This window comes from Wyeomyia smithii, chromosome 3 (genome assembly GCF_029784165.1).
Source record: "Wyeomyia smithii strain HCP4-BCI-WySm-NY-G18 chromosome 3, ASM2978416v1, whole genome shotgun sequence".
Lineage (NCBI taxonomy): Eukaryota > Metazoa > Arthropoda > Insecta > Diptera > Culicidae > Wyeomyia > Wyeomyia smithii.
Genome location: NC_073696.1, coordinates 221,968,925 through 221,983,799, shown reverse-complemented (window position 1 = coordinate 221,983,799; position 14,875 = coordinate 221,968,925). Strand labels below are relative to the sequence as shown.

General features: G+C 37.8%; 1 protein-coding gene across 1 annotated transcript; it reads right to left on the bottom strand.

The window, feature by feature from the left end:
* Positions 1-6,464: 6,464 nt before the first annotated feature.
* LOC129730765 (uncharacterized) lies at positions 6,465-8,673 on the bottom strand. The gene is made up of 4 exons (XM_055690325.1): positions 8,039-8,673; positions 7,796-7,982; positions 7,333-7,744; positions 6,465-7,276 (listed from the first exon to the last, which is right to left on the bottom strand). Exons 1-4 carry the CDS (start codon positions 8,589-8,591, stop codon positions 6,716-6,718), a joined length of 1,713 nt encoding a protein of 570 aa, XP_055546300.1. The 5' UTR covers positions 8,592-8,673; the 3' UTR covers positions 6,465-6,715.
* Positions 8,674-14,875: the final 6,202 nt, after the last annotated feature.

The window sequence follows — 14,875 nt, the reverse complement described above, 5'->3', positions numbered from 1 at the left end:
TTAGCGTTAAAATCGCCGATTATAAAAAATTTCGAACGATTTCTGGTGAGTTTTTGTAAATCACCTTAAAAATAATTTTTGTGCTCGCGTGTGCATTGAAATGGTAAATATGCTGCGGCACTAAATAAAATCCCAAGTTCAGTTTGAACTTCAATTCCCAAAGTTTCAATAACTTTCGTCTCAAGATGGGGAAGAGCACGATGTTTGATTCGGCGATGAATAACAATTGCAACTCCACCGCCGGAACCCTGAATCCTATCATATCTATGAACCACGTAATTGGGATCATATTTTAATTTTATGTTAGGTTTCAAAAATGTTTCAGTAATAATTGCAATATGCACATTATTTACTGTTAAAAAATTAAAAAGCTCATTCTCATTGGCCTTCAATGAGCGAGCATTCCAATTTAATATTTTAATTGTTTTATTTAAAATCATTGCTAAATTTTAAATTAGAAACAATTTTAATAGTAAAATTTGTGCCTATTTGAATGGCTTCAAACATTGATTTTGCCTGCAACATGGCGTTCATAGGATCGAACATTGCCTGTTGCAAAAAAGAAAGTTTACCTGCTGTAATAGGCCCCAGGCAGCTGGAGTTATAGGTGTACAATTATTTTCTAGCGTGTTTTGCTTACCCATATTAACGGTCATTTTCGAACTACCAACACTAGGCGGTATAATGTTCGAACTACCTGTAACCTGTGCATAAGTTAAACGGGTATGCAAAGGAGTAAGTAAACTATGCGTCACTGGTACGCTTGGAGAATTTTGTTTTGAAGTTGGTTTTAATTGAGAAATTGAATTTTGTTTACCTTGCCTTGCCTTAACAATTGCTAAACGGAATGCATTGATAAAAATTTGACATATGGTTGCCGTTACAATTCGCACAGCGAAAATTTTTACTCTCTTTCACAGGACATGTGTCCTTTTTGTGAGAAGAGTCTCCACAATTAAGACATTTTTGGTCCATGTTACAGAATTTGGAACCATGGCCATAACGTTGGCAAGTACGGCATTGGGTGATATGCTTTTCACCTCCGCCATACTTCCTATAAATTTCCCACTTTACACGCACATTAAACAAAGCATGTGCTTTTTCAAAAAATTTTAAGTTGTTAACCTCATTTCGGTTAAAATGAATTAAATAATTAGCACGGGGAAATTCCAGTGCGCTGACTGTTTTCGCCTAGTGATTTCTGTTTAATTAGAATTTCTTGGGTAGGGGTTATGCCAAGTAATTCTGTTAAAGTAAGTTTGATCTCATCAGCGGTTCGATCGTTGGTGAGACCTTTCAAGACAACCTTGAACGGCTTGGCGTTCTTGGTGTCATATGTAAAAAATTTGTACATCTTGTCAGTTAAATACTGAACAAGACGATCACGACCCTTTATTGAGTCGGCTAATAAGCGGCATTCCCCTCTACGGCCAATTTGATAGGTAACTTTAACGTCAGAAACAAACGTTGAAAGTTCCTTTTTGAAAATATTAAATTCAGAAGAAATAGCTACCACAATAGGTGGAACTTTCTCCTTTGTCAAAGATTTTACATTTTGTATAGTTTCATTATTAATAACTTCCATTTCACCAGCTTCTTGCTCAGGCAAAATATCAAAAGGATTGTCACTACAGACACTCGAAGTGTCAGAGAGAGATGCCTCTCTTTTTCTCCCCGCAGCGATGCGTGGTTTCTTTTTTCGTCCAGCCATTTCAGGTGATACGAAAAAAGTTAAAACAAATGTTAAATTCAAAAGTAGGTAGTCTTGAGAAAGACTGATGGGAAATAACTTTCAGGTAGTCTTTAAAAGACACACTGACAAAACACAAGCAACCGAAAAAAACGTCTGATCTGTAGGACAGTTCAAGACGCACTCGAATGCTAATCAAATGGACTCATTTGTAAGGTGATATAGCACAATAACCATTGTTGAATCTATTTTATTCGTTGTGCCGTGTGGTATGGTAGTGCGACCTACTAATACCTGAACATAATATTACGAAAAGTCAAGTGCATCAACAATGGGGTGTCAATGAAATGTTTAAGAGAAACTAGGTTTTCGAATTTCGTTCAGTAGTAATGTTTGCATTAAAAAATGGACTTTTTTAGGATGGTGATAGAAAAAAACCAAGACAGATAATTGATTTTAATGAATTTGGAAGGTAATTATATAAGCTCACTTGCAAAAGCAACTCCACGCCCTTGCGAGTGGTTTGCCGGGAATTTTTCGGAACATTCGCCATTGTGGACGAAAACATGCGTGTAGGCATGTTTTTGAATTCTTTCTTCGTTTTATTTATCAATTACTCCTCAATTTTCGCGTCGAAATTGTTGGAGTAAGTCTTACGCTTCTGGTTTGCTCAGAAACTCTGGATGGGACGCAGCTGAGGAACGTTGGGTGGGTTGGCCGACCTGGGTACCGCATCGATTTTCAGCCGCTTCATCTCCTCCAACGATTGCATTGAGTAGTGGGCCGACTCCAGATCCGGCCAGAGCATCCGGCAGGCACTTTGTACTATAACGGCCAGTACGGAGCTTCTCGCTGATTGTCAGCAACAACAGCACCTTCTTTGGGAACTTGGTGTGTAGAATGAATTTCATCTCAGAGCTCACTTCCTTCAAGGGTGAAGTAAAATACGGAGTGCCCTGCCAGTCGTTGCCATCCAGGGTGAGATAGGTTTCGTCGTCCACCACTACCATCTCGTCGCGATTCGCCGGAGAAATCGACTCGACCATCTCATTCAGCCGCTGACACTGTGCATTGCCTGCAGCTCCGAGACCAACGGACGGGACTTTCTGATGTCCATGTTCGCCGCTTTCTGATGTCCATGTTCGCCATGTACTTTTTCACTGTTTGGCCGGTTGCACCGACCTCCCGATCAAGCGTACGCAGCGATGTAGCCAATTTCCCCCTCGGTCTTACTCTTTAGCATTCTTTGGAGTTTCTTGTCGCTCAGGGTCATCGGCCGTACGGAACGGGTCTTTCTCTCGATGCTCTGATTGTAGTCCAACAGTGCCAAGATGTTGTAGATACCGGATCAAGCATAACCGGTGTCCCTTTTCCGTACGATGTCCGTTTTCGACGCGGCGGGTTCTTTGATCGCGCACACTTCTCAACGAAGTAGCTCCACTGTCAATTCGAGTCAATTTTTTCCTGCTGACTCATGGGTTACTATGATTGATGCTGCATGGGCAGTTTCGTCAGTGCGTGTAAAGGTAAACCCATGAAAAATCGGCATTTTTGGAGGGCTCAACAATTTTGTCTTCTCGAAAAAAGTCTCCATCCGAAATTTGAGCTTAATCGAACTTCTGATGAGGTTTCACTTACAGTCGTGAAAGTCTTACATTTTTGACCAACCTAAAAATGCACAAGAGTAGTTCTTGAAGTTTCCGGAAATGAATTATTTTTTTAAGCAAATCTCTTAGAAATGTATGAAATACCGAGATCTGATGTTATTTCATAAAAATTTATTTGAAAATAAAAAAAAATCAGGAACATGGAAACTTTTGTGTTGGGAAACTCGAGCTACATCAGAACACGCAAGAGATCAAAAAATTGTAGCTTTGACAGCTTTGAGGCTCTACTTCTCGATGTCCGATTGAGCTCAAATTTGGCATGATAAATTTTTACGAGAAAACATTGTTAATCTTTAGAACTCTATCGTAAATGAAATTTAGAACTCTATCGTAAATAAAATTCTCTATCGTAAATGGAACAATTGAAAATATAATGCTTTTTCCTAAGAAACTTTACAACTGTACATAAATCTGTAGATTGATGACCTCTCACTCAACAATATCCATCGAAAAATGTGTCGCTCGCAATATTACCTTTTTTTTGGTTCTGTCGGATAGTTCCGTGTGAGTAAGTACCCACATGGATATTTTCCGAGTGGGTACTACTACCCATACTACCCACATGAAACGCCGGCCCTGTGCAACAGTTTAGTACAGCAATAAGATGGAAAATAAATAATTTCTATACATGTACTGCCGAAAAATATCATCAATTGTGAACACCAGAAGATTTGAATTCCAACTTCTAAACTTTTTCATTCGAAAATAGTTCGCCGTAGCGAAAGTCTCATTCAAATTTAGCATATTTAAGCAAAAGCAGGACAATAAAAGCATGAATCTTACAAATTCAATTAACGTCCTCGGACCCAAATAGAAATCGATGCTAAGTAAATTGATTCCACTTCAAATGCAATAAATAGCACAGACAGCTACAGTCAATGACACACGAGCCAGAGATTGTCTGTACAATGACAACAGTATACAGAGAAGTGAGCGAGAGAATTGTTGTTCATATTGAATTCGTGACATAAAGCAAGAGATAAAGCAGATCGTATGCAACTTCGATAGCGGCTACTGTCGCGTAATGTTTCATTCCACATTGGTAATTACAAAAATCTTGCTACTGTCGTGTGAATACTGTAACGTACGAGTACATTTCCCCACCCTGATTGCCACACACAAAATTGATTCGCAAAATTCGAGTTTTCATCCGTTTGCCATCAAATTTTCAAAAATTGAAAAATAACTATTAAACTTCATTTTACCATTTTACTCGTATTTTATTTACAGTCCATACGCAGATGCCCGCACTTTGGCCTTAACCCCGGCCATAAGATTGTGCACAACCTGTGAATCAACCCTTTTTTGCATGTAAACCCATACTTTCTTCAGTTCCTCGACTGTATTCACTACCTTAGGTTGTTTAAGAAGGTGCTGCTTCATAATCGCCCAGTACTTTTCGATGGGGCGGAGCTCCGGAGTGTTGGGAGGGTTGAACATTTTCGGCACGAAATTGACCTTATTGTCCGCATACCACTTCCTTGGAGTAGTGGCATGAAGCCAAATCTGGCCAGAAGAAGGTTGGGACGTTGTGGGCCTTCAGAAGAGGAAGCAGCCGCTTCTGGAGGCACTCTTTCATGTACACCTGTTCGTTCATCGTGTCCTGGGTCACGAAAGGTGCACTCCGCTTCCCGCACGTGCAGATGGCTTGCCAGGAATTTCTTCGAAAATTTGGGCATCTTCTGAGTGCGGACATGCTCCGGAACGCTGAACTTATCCTTGGCCGTGAAAACAGGTTGCCGGGGATCTGTTTGAAGTCGGCCTTCACATATGTTTCGTCGTCCATAATGCAGCATTCAACTTTCGTCAGCATGTTGAGGTACAACTTCCTGGCACGAGTTTTGGCGGACTTGCTCTGCTTCGCCGATCAGAAGGGCAAAACAAAATTGTAACAGAAGCTGTTAGTGTGTTATGAGAAAAACCTTTCAGGTTGTGTTTTCGATTTGATCCCGTTAGGTGTTAAAATAACAAAAATTGTAACAAAAATGATTCCACTAGTATCAAATCCATATCAAGCTTTGTTACTAACGTATCTGCTTTCTAATAAAATAAGATAGCATATAGAACAGTATAATAACAACCATTGTTGGAAATAACAGGTTTTGATAGAGATTAAAAATCTGTTAAACTTGTTTCAGAACAACTTCATTTCAGAATTTGTTATCATAACTCATTCAGATTCAATTTCGTTATCAAAAGCATATGGGAAAATACAAAATCGTATCAAAATTTGTTATTTGTATCTCGTGTTGATAGAGTTTTGTAATTTTTCAGTTATGCTCTTTCGATCGGGTCTCGTCGCGAGTAGGGGCCTTTTGTACCTTGAACGTTCGAAGCCCAGCCTTAGTTTTGGCCATCTGGACAAAACTTCGGCTTAGGTGCAGCTTCTTAGCCACATCCCGAACGGAGGCGTTCGGGTTTCGGTTGAAGGCCCCAACTACGCGGTTGTGATTTTTGGTGTTGTACGGAATACTTTTTCTTTCACTTCTGGGCTTCCGATCGGTAGTCAATCGTTCCTCGAACCGCTTAATCACTCGCGACACCGTGGAATTCGCGATTCCCAACGTTTTAGCGATGGAACGATGCGAGAGATCCTTGTTCTCGTGATGAATGCGCAAGATTTTATCACGCACGAGCTGTTCTTTCGACTCCATTTCCGCGAGTTTCGATCACAGGACTTTTAAACTTGCAGGATGTAAATAATGCACTATGAACTAAATCCACCCAAATTTTCATTAAATTCTACCCAACGGTTAAAAAGTTAGAGCAATTTCATGGTGTGGCAATTTCATCGTGGACACCCTTTATGTCCTGTCTCGTGTCGCGGTATGTGATTGTTCTTACGTTGGCATAAGAAAATTAATATACTGAAATGAAGCCTTCCATAAAAAAAAGATTTTTTTTTATTAGTAGGTAGGGGAATTAGACAATAAACTTTTCAATTTTTGAGTAGTGTACCTTAAATTATAGATAGTTAATTCAAGTTTTGTCGTTTCCATGCTGAAATCAGCAACTAAGTTAGGGGGCTCATTGAGCCCCTATTCCCCCTATATTATTTAAAATGTGCAACTTTTGCTAAAAGACTAGATTTAAATGAATATTCCTTAAATTAAAGTTCATTTCACTTGATTGAAGCAATAAATTAATAAAAAGTTACACTTTTTTAACTTCAGTAAAAATTCAAAGTGAACGATAAGTAGTTAAGTAGTTAGTTAGGGCATAATTAGTTACTTAGGGCATAATAAAGAGCTTGTGTTGGGGTGATGAAGTTGTTAGAATTGCCATTTTAATTGATTTTACAGAGTCGTGTTGCTTGAGTTCATATAAAAAGAATTAAAATTTAGCATTCCTGGGTAATTCAAAGCTTGCCCCATCTTGCTAGCTTTTTGCGTTGTATTTGTTGCCTCCACTTATCGGCCAACCGTCTGGCGACTCTTTCTCTCTCGAGCTTCCATGACAACAGCTCGAACACCAGTGCTGCCATCGCAGCCAAATAACCACAACCAAGCATCAGCAACCCACCTTCGATGCTGTCCACACCAAACGGTTTCAACACATTGTGTGGCTTGTCGCGCGAATGTTCGATCGAGATTTGAACTCTATAATTCATGTAGCGAAATACATCCTCCGACTCCACGAATCGACACAGACAGGCGTCACGAATCCACCCGATAAGGTAATTAAATCGTTCCAACATGGGCCAAGTTTTGGTAGCGTACGCAGTGTCATATTCGAAGTAAATCAGCTCCGACATGAGTCGATAGTTTTCTATGTTTTCCGCCGTAAACCAGGGTCCGACCATGAAATGACCAAAATTAAGCACAGCAACCACCAGAGCTTCCTCACCTTCATCAGCGATATGTTTAAGTTCATCGATTGGGGTTACTCTAAAGGTTGTTAGAATTTTTTGGACGTATGGCTGAAAATGGAAAAAATGTGATTTTAGAACTGTCAACAGAATACTGAGTGAAATACATTCAGCGATCCAATCAATGCGTACATCCAAGCCTCGTGCGGTGCATTCCAGTGTTTGTCACTCACAGCCAAGTCGTAAACATTATCTATGGGAGGTTGAAAAACTGGAACCGCTAGAATGCTATGAATTTTGCCGATATAAACGTATCCAACAAGAAAGGTACAAATTGTAAGCGAAATCGAAAGAATGTTTTCCGATATCCGACCTCTCCTCATCTCGGATGGAAGCAGTAAAAACGCGCCAAAAACATTGAGGAAACTTCGTGATAGACTTCTTTTGCGATTCAACAGGGAAGCATTACCTTTTGGCAAATGATACTCAAACAACACTACCACTATGAAGGTGGCAATCAAAAGGAACCAAACAGTGTTGGTGAACATCATGAATACGATCTTCCACGGTGGAACCAACCTGAAATGGAAACATTATAATAATAGTAAGACTTTTCATGAGGAAAAATACCTGGGTCTGGGTGTGAGTGAGGTCACTCCTATCCACATGATTGGATTCGAAAAGCTAAAATACTGAAACAGTGATGCCCAAGCACCGACCGCTCCGATTGCTAGGTCAACTTTGCGTTCCACCAATGATCCGATCATTCCATTTCCGGTGTGGTTTTCAAACACGACTCCATATTGATTTTCTTGATCTGAAATTTATTCACTGCTCAGACATTGCCTCATAAAGTTTTGTCCTACTACTAACCAACAAAAAGCTCCCAGGTGCAATTATACCAAAGGCAAAACTGAATTAGAATATATCCATCAAGTCCATCTATAGTATACGATTGGTTCAGATATAGCACGATACCGTCGTCCACCGGACGCATCATTGACCATGGCAGAAGATGGAAAGTCGCTACGCGCATCCTTTTTCCCATTAGGTTGGACAATTTGTCCGGGAACAGATTACCGCCCTGAACGGATGTTTCGTTGCTTAGTAAAAACGTATCCAACAGGAGCAGCTCACGTGATTGCGGCACGTTACCGACAAAACGATGCGTTAGTAAATCGATTTGACTACCGTTAGTTACCAGCAGCAGCAGGTTTGCAATTTCGTCGATCGCCGGATGTTGTTGGATTCTACGCAAAAGCTCCGTCGCATTTTTCCCGGGAGTTTGAATTGACATAATTATGTATTTCTCCGGACGACGAAAGTTGGTTCCGTCGTGAGTTGGAATATAGCTGTCTAGGAATCGAATGACGGAATCCTCTTCGACCAGGAACACGGTGCAACCCAATTCGATCGCGCGGTGCATGGCGAAGCTTTGTGAAACATTTAATGATGCTTCGGCCCGGATAACAGTGATTGGGAAGCCAGTTTGAAGAAGCGACGAATTGCTTTGCTTGAAAGAATCAGAAATTATCCAGCAAACGGCGTAGACACCCGCAAAATAAGTCATGACTGGAAAACGTGATTACAGTATAGCAGTGTTTTGATAAAAAAGTAAAATCCATTACGAATTCGACGTAGAAGGTTGCCTTTGGCAACAAGAAAAACTTCTTCTAAAACAGTATGATTCAAATATATCATTTCGAATGCTTCGCTTAAACTCTCCTTCACTGATTAAACTAGCAGAACTAGTGAGTAAGTTCTTCCTTTATATAGGGCTTTTCCGTTAAGAGTTTGGAATCATTGCAGATAAGTTGGTCATTCCAGGGTACATGACTCGGTACATGTTTGCTATAATGGGTGCATTGCCGCAAAATCGATACAAAAATCATGTCAATACTAACCTTACAAGTCATGGGAATGTCGAGTCAAATAAACTCTATTTAATAGGAAAAAAAATGTCAATACGACCTCCTCAAGTTGAAAAAAATCCATCAATTTATTTCAGTGAAAATAGCTTTGTACGAGCTCTCCAGACAAACGGTAAATAAAATTGAGGCACAAATCAAAAGTGTATATAAAACTTAAAATTAACATGCAACCTTTTAGGAATTAACAATCAATTCTAAACTGACGACTCAAGGAAGGTTGTAACGGTGAGATGAATACTCTCAGCTAATTTTAAGATTTTTGCTCCGTGAGCGTGCATACTACTTATAGTAATTCAAGAAAGATTTTTACGAATGTATAAGTAGGTATTCATTCCACTTAACTGATTCTGGTTTTGAAGATTTCTTAAATTTTAGGTGATGATTACTTTCTTCATTCGAATTTGTAAAGCTCCTGGACAGTTGGAGTTTGTACCAAAAGAAAAAAAAATGACCGGAAACGATTTCTTTGAATTCAATCTGTCACCCGAAGTTTATCAATTTATATCGGGGGATTTCGGCTAAGCGGTCTTTTAATTTGGAAACACTTATTTGATTCTGTCCAACGTTTCAACACCGGTTGGTGTCTTCATCAGTGAAAAAATGCTAAGGTTCCTCGTCCTATGGCTTTTTTAAGCTTTCAACCGCTTAGCCAAAATCCCCCGATATCAATATTACGGTCGATTCCCAAATTATATTTATCAATTTACATCAAATTGAGGCGCCTTCCAAGGAGAAGTATTAAATTGTACTTGAAATAACAACTATGCGAAAATCATTTTACAACCCGCTTCAAATTTTCATGGAGAAATAATATTATATTTTAGAGATAGATTTTTTAAATCTTTGATTCCACCATAACCACCATGCGTCTACATTGGTGGTTATGGTGGTGCAGTTTCATGATACAAATCGTATTTTGCCGTTTTAGAAGGCTCAAGACCCAGGAGATCCTATCGTTTGATGTTTTCGCATTGCAGTAGTAAAAAACGTTAACGATGACTCACGAAAAAGATTCCAAATTAAAGTCAATTCCGCCGAAAACGTTCCTTAAGGCAAAAGTAGGTTCAAATAAAAAAAAAACTGAAGCTCGAAATCTTCGGACAACGTTTTTGAAATTGGGTTAAAAATACCGAACACCAAAAAAAAAAATCCTACAACGAAGCTTCAAATCACCGGAAAACGCTTTTCAAGAGCCAAAACTTGTCTTTAGTTTTACCAAAAACCTAAATTAATCCACCTAGCGGTCAGACCCAGCCTTTCTCATTCAAACTTTGATTTGTAAAAATAGATTTATATGAACGCTTCAATCCAATGAATGTATATTCACTCTTTAGGTTCTAAAATATTGATGTTGTAATCTATACATATAAAAATGCAGCCCGGTCTGTCTGTCTGTCTGTCTGATTCATATAGGCTCGAAAACTACCGAACCGATCGACGTGAAAATTTGTATGTAGGGGTTTTTGGTGCCGATAAAGGTTCCTATGATAGTTTGAGACCCCTGCCTCTTCTGGAAGGGAGGGGTCCCATACAAATGAAACATGAATTTCTGCACAACTCAAGAACAAACCAAGAGAATTAAACCGAATTTGGCATGTATATGTTTTAAGAGGTAACAAATATGTCAATAATAGTTGGATGCCCCTCCCTTTTCTGGAAAGGAGGAATTCCATACAAATGAAACACAAATTTCTGCACATCTCGAGAACTAGTCAACTAAATGGAACCAAATTTGGTAAGTAAATGTTTTTAGTGGTAAAAAATATGTCCATAGTGTTTTGACACCCCTCCTTTTTTTGGAAGTTAGGGGTGCCATACAAATGAAAAACAAATTTCTGCACATCTCGAGAACTAACCGAGTAAATGGAACCAAATTTGGCAGGTGAATGTTTTTAGAGGTAACAAATATGTTCCATAATCGACCTCAGGCAACATTTTGGATTGTAAGACACATCGCAAGGAATCAATGCATTTGGAACGTTCAAATAGTACGATACCAAATTTAAATTATGTTGAGGCCACATATATCGATCAAAGCAGGTATAGTTTTAGAAAGTCTTTGAATTTTTTTTTCTTTTTGAGCCACATATCAAATTATTATTTAGTTTGTTATTTGTAAGTTTGAGAGATGACTCGTTCGTATGATACTAGTTATGTTCAAATAAGTCATGTAATCTTTGAGATAATAGACTTTCGTTGTTTGACTAACAAATAAATACATAACGGTGGCTTACATTCAATCATAATCATATGAAATGGGAACCTATAGGGCAGCCAAACTTTGAAACCACGTGTTCAATCATAATTCATCAGTTAACCAGCCCGCTCATCTGATAGGGGAAAGTAGGTAAAGACGGACACCCTAAGGTTTAACCTAAATAATTACTCAGGGGTTGCTATTTAGATTGCAGTTGAAACTTAAGATCATTTGTTGTCATTAATATTTTTGGTAATAAGTTCCTCCAAGTTTTATGTGTTGTGGGTCTTCAAAAATATGACTACAAATTGCTTTTTTGACATGGTTGGGAAAGACGGACACCTGGGATAGGTAAGATGGACACTACGATGGTAAAGGTGGACACTCACAAAAATTATGTAGTACGTTACGTATTCTGTTGATTTATGTGTTAAGTGATGGCCATACACTACTCTACGTTACTAGAGTCCATCTATACATCACGTGAACCGTTTGCTGGTTTCTCTTGGGGATGTACTTTGTAAACATCTGTAGTACACAACCGATATTACATGTGAACATTTTTGGAAAATTCGCGTGTCCATCTTTCCCTACCTTAGTGTGTCCGTCTTGCCCGACCTGGCTATAAATTTTTCAAACGATCGTAGCTCTCTATCGGAACATCGAAAATCTGCTGAATTTTCACTAGAAAACCAAGGAAAGACTAATTAGACACTTAACTATCGGGAACAAAGGACGACACATAAGTTTCACGAGTTATCCACTATTTTTCGTGGAATGAAAATTACATCAAATATCGCGTTCACGAAAATATTCTTTGTTTCACTTACAAATTTGACAGTTTACTTGCTGAAAACCGACAATGCATCTCAAAAGTATTAACACACTAAAAAGAAGGTATTCACATCACTCAATTACCATAATACATTCTAGTTTTAGAAATTTTAAAAATTTCGGTAAATTACATACGATGTTACAGTTCGATTACATTAAAAATTCAATAGGATGTCATGAGGCAGCTAGACTTTTTATTTGACACTAATTTTGTAGAAATCGGGTCAGCCATCTCTGAGAAAAGTGAGTGAGTCCAAGTAGTCTTCGGAATATATTCCTTTTCATAGCTAGATTTCACATTTTTAAACATAACAAACAAAGTAATGGTCCGATTGCAAAACAAATCAATAGGGTCTTATGGGGCAACTAGACCTGTCACTTGACACTGATTTTATGAAAATCCGTCCAGCCATCTCTGAGTAACATGAGTGAGATTAAACAGCCTTCAGAACACGTTTCTTTCCATAACTTTTGAACCATGTATTCAATCTTTATAAAAAAAAAATTAAGGGTATTTCAAGTAGCCCGTTCATTTGAAACCAATTCTGTTTAAATCGGATGTAGAGTTTTCGAGATAATGATGTTTCATGATTTTTACATTTTGATACATAACCTCTAAACTAAAAATCCGATTACAATAAAATTTAATAGGGTCTTATGGGACAACAAGACCTTTCATTTGCAATTAATTTCATGAAAATCGGTCCAGCCATCTCTTAGAAAAATGAGTGAGAATATAGCAAGTGATTGCTATACCTTTCTAGATGAAAGGCAGATAAAAGATAAAAGATAAATATAAAAGATAAAATAAAAATAAATAATAGTAAACATAACTAATTTTGTCTGTAATTGTCAAAGCAATGCAAAATGTTCTTATATTTTATTAATTCAACTATGATTCTTTCAAGACTTCTTAAAATGTATTGTTTTGACAATCATAGAAAAAGTTATAGACAAAAACCTAATTTTAAAGAGGGGTGTTCTACAAAAAACTCTATCTTGTCGTGTAAAACGTACAGATAGGACATCGCAGTTTTCAGCAATTGTCTTTCTTCTAAAATTTTCCACAACTTTGCTGAAGGATGCATTCTAGTATATTGAAAAATTAAAAGAAATCTTTTTGCCTCTCTCCTAGAAAGGTATAGCAATCACTTGCGAAACCGAAAGTATAAAAGTGCACCAAAGGGCCGAATGGCATATATCACTCGACTCAGCTCAACGAGCTGAGCATTTTCTGTATGTGTGTGTGTGTATGTGCAGATTTTTATTCTCACTCACTTTTCTCAGAGATGGCTGGACCGATTTTCATGAAATTAATTGCAAATGAAAGGTCTTGTTGTCCCATAAGACCCAATTGATTGTAATTGTTATCGGATTTTTAGTTTAGAGGTTATGTTTCAAAATGTAAAAATCATGAAACATCATTATCTCAAAAACTACACAACCGATTTGAACAAAATTGATTTCAAATGAACGGGCTACCTGAAAAACCCTTAACTTTTGAATTTCATAAAGATTGAACTTGTGGTTCAAAAGTTATGACAAGAAACGTGTTTTGAAGACTACTTAATCTCGCTCATGTTTCTCAGAGATGGCTGAACCAAGTTTCATAAAATCAGTGTCAAATGGAAGGTCTAGTTGCCCCATAAGACCCTATTGATTTGTTTTGCAATCGGACTATTACTTTGCCTGTTATGTTTAAAAATGTGAAATCCAGCTATGGAAAAGGAACATATTCCAAAGACTACTTGAACTCACTCACTTTCTCAGAGATGGCTGACCCGATTTCCACAAAATTAGTGTCAATTAATAAGTCTAGCTGCCTCGTAACACCCAATTGATTTTTACTGTAATCGGACTATAACTTCGTCTGTAAAGTACCAAAATGTGAAAATCACGAAACTTCATTATCTCAAAAACTACACAACCGATTTGATCAATATTATTATCAGATGAGCGGGCTAGTTAAGGGTTAACCGATGAATTATGATGGAACACGTGGTTTCAAAGCTTGGCTGCCCTATACGATCTCATTTCATTTGATTATAATTGAACTTAAGCCACCGTTATGTATTAAATTGTTAATAAAACAATGAAAGTCTATTATTTCACATGACTTATTTGAACATAACTAGTGTCATACGAACGAGTCATCTCTCAAACTTACAAATAACAAACTTCATAACAATTTGATATGTGGCTCAAAAGTTATGGTAAGAAAAGAAATTCAAAGACTATTTAAAACTATACCTGCTTTGATTGATATATTTATGTGGCCTCAACATAATTTAAATGTGGTTTTGTACTATTTGAACGTTCCAAATTCATTGATTCCTTGCGATGTGTTCAAAGTCTGCAAATGCACGACGAATCGGCCATAGGATATGTTAAAAGTCAAAAGACAAATCGTTTGGTTTATCGGTTTTATTGGTTTTATCGAAATGACAACATCCTCAACTTTTGGCTTCTGTACATCGCCCCAATTCTGAATATATTCATATTGAGTGGTATTCGGTCATTTTCAGCAAATTTTCTGGCATCAATCTAACACCGGAAATACCCATATTGGGAGGTATTTAATTATTTTGGTTGAGAATGGTGTCAAGGGTCAATGTTTGGTTTCTATGTATCATCTCGATTACGGAAATATCCATGTTGAGTATTATTTGGTCATTTTCGACTGTTTCCTATAAGTTGCCATTTAGCGATTCAAAATGGTGCCTGTGGTCAATTGTTCGCTCATTGCAT

Coding starts and splice junctions, on each gene's coding strand:
- LOC129730765 (XM_055690325.1), bottom strand. CDS start 8,591: ATGCACCGCGCGATCGAATTGGGTTGCACCGTGTTCCTGGTCGAAGAG. Junction 7,983..8,038: donor CACCTGGGAGCTTTTTGTTG/GTTAGTAGTAGG, acceptor AATAAATTTCAG/ATCAAGAAAATCAATATGGA. Junction 7,745..7,795: donor TCACTCACACCCAGACCCAG/GTATTTTTCCTC, acceptor TTTCCATTTCAG/GTTGGTTCCACCGTGGAAGA.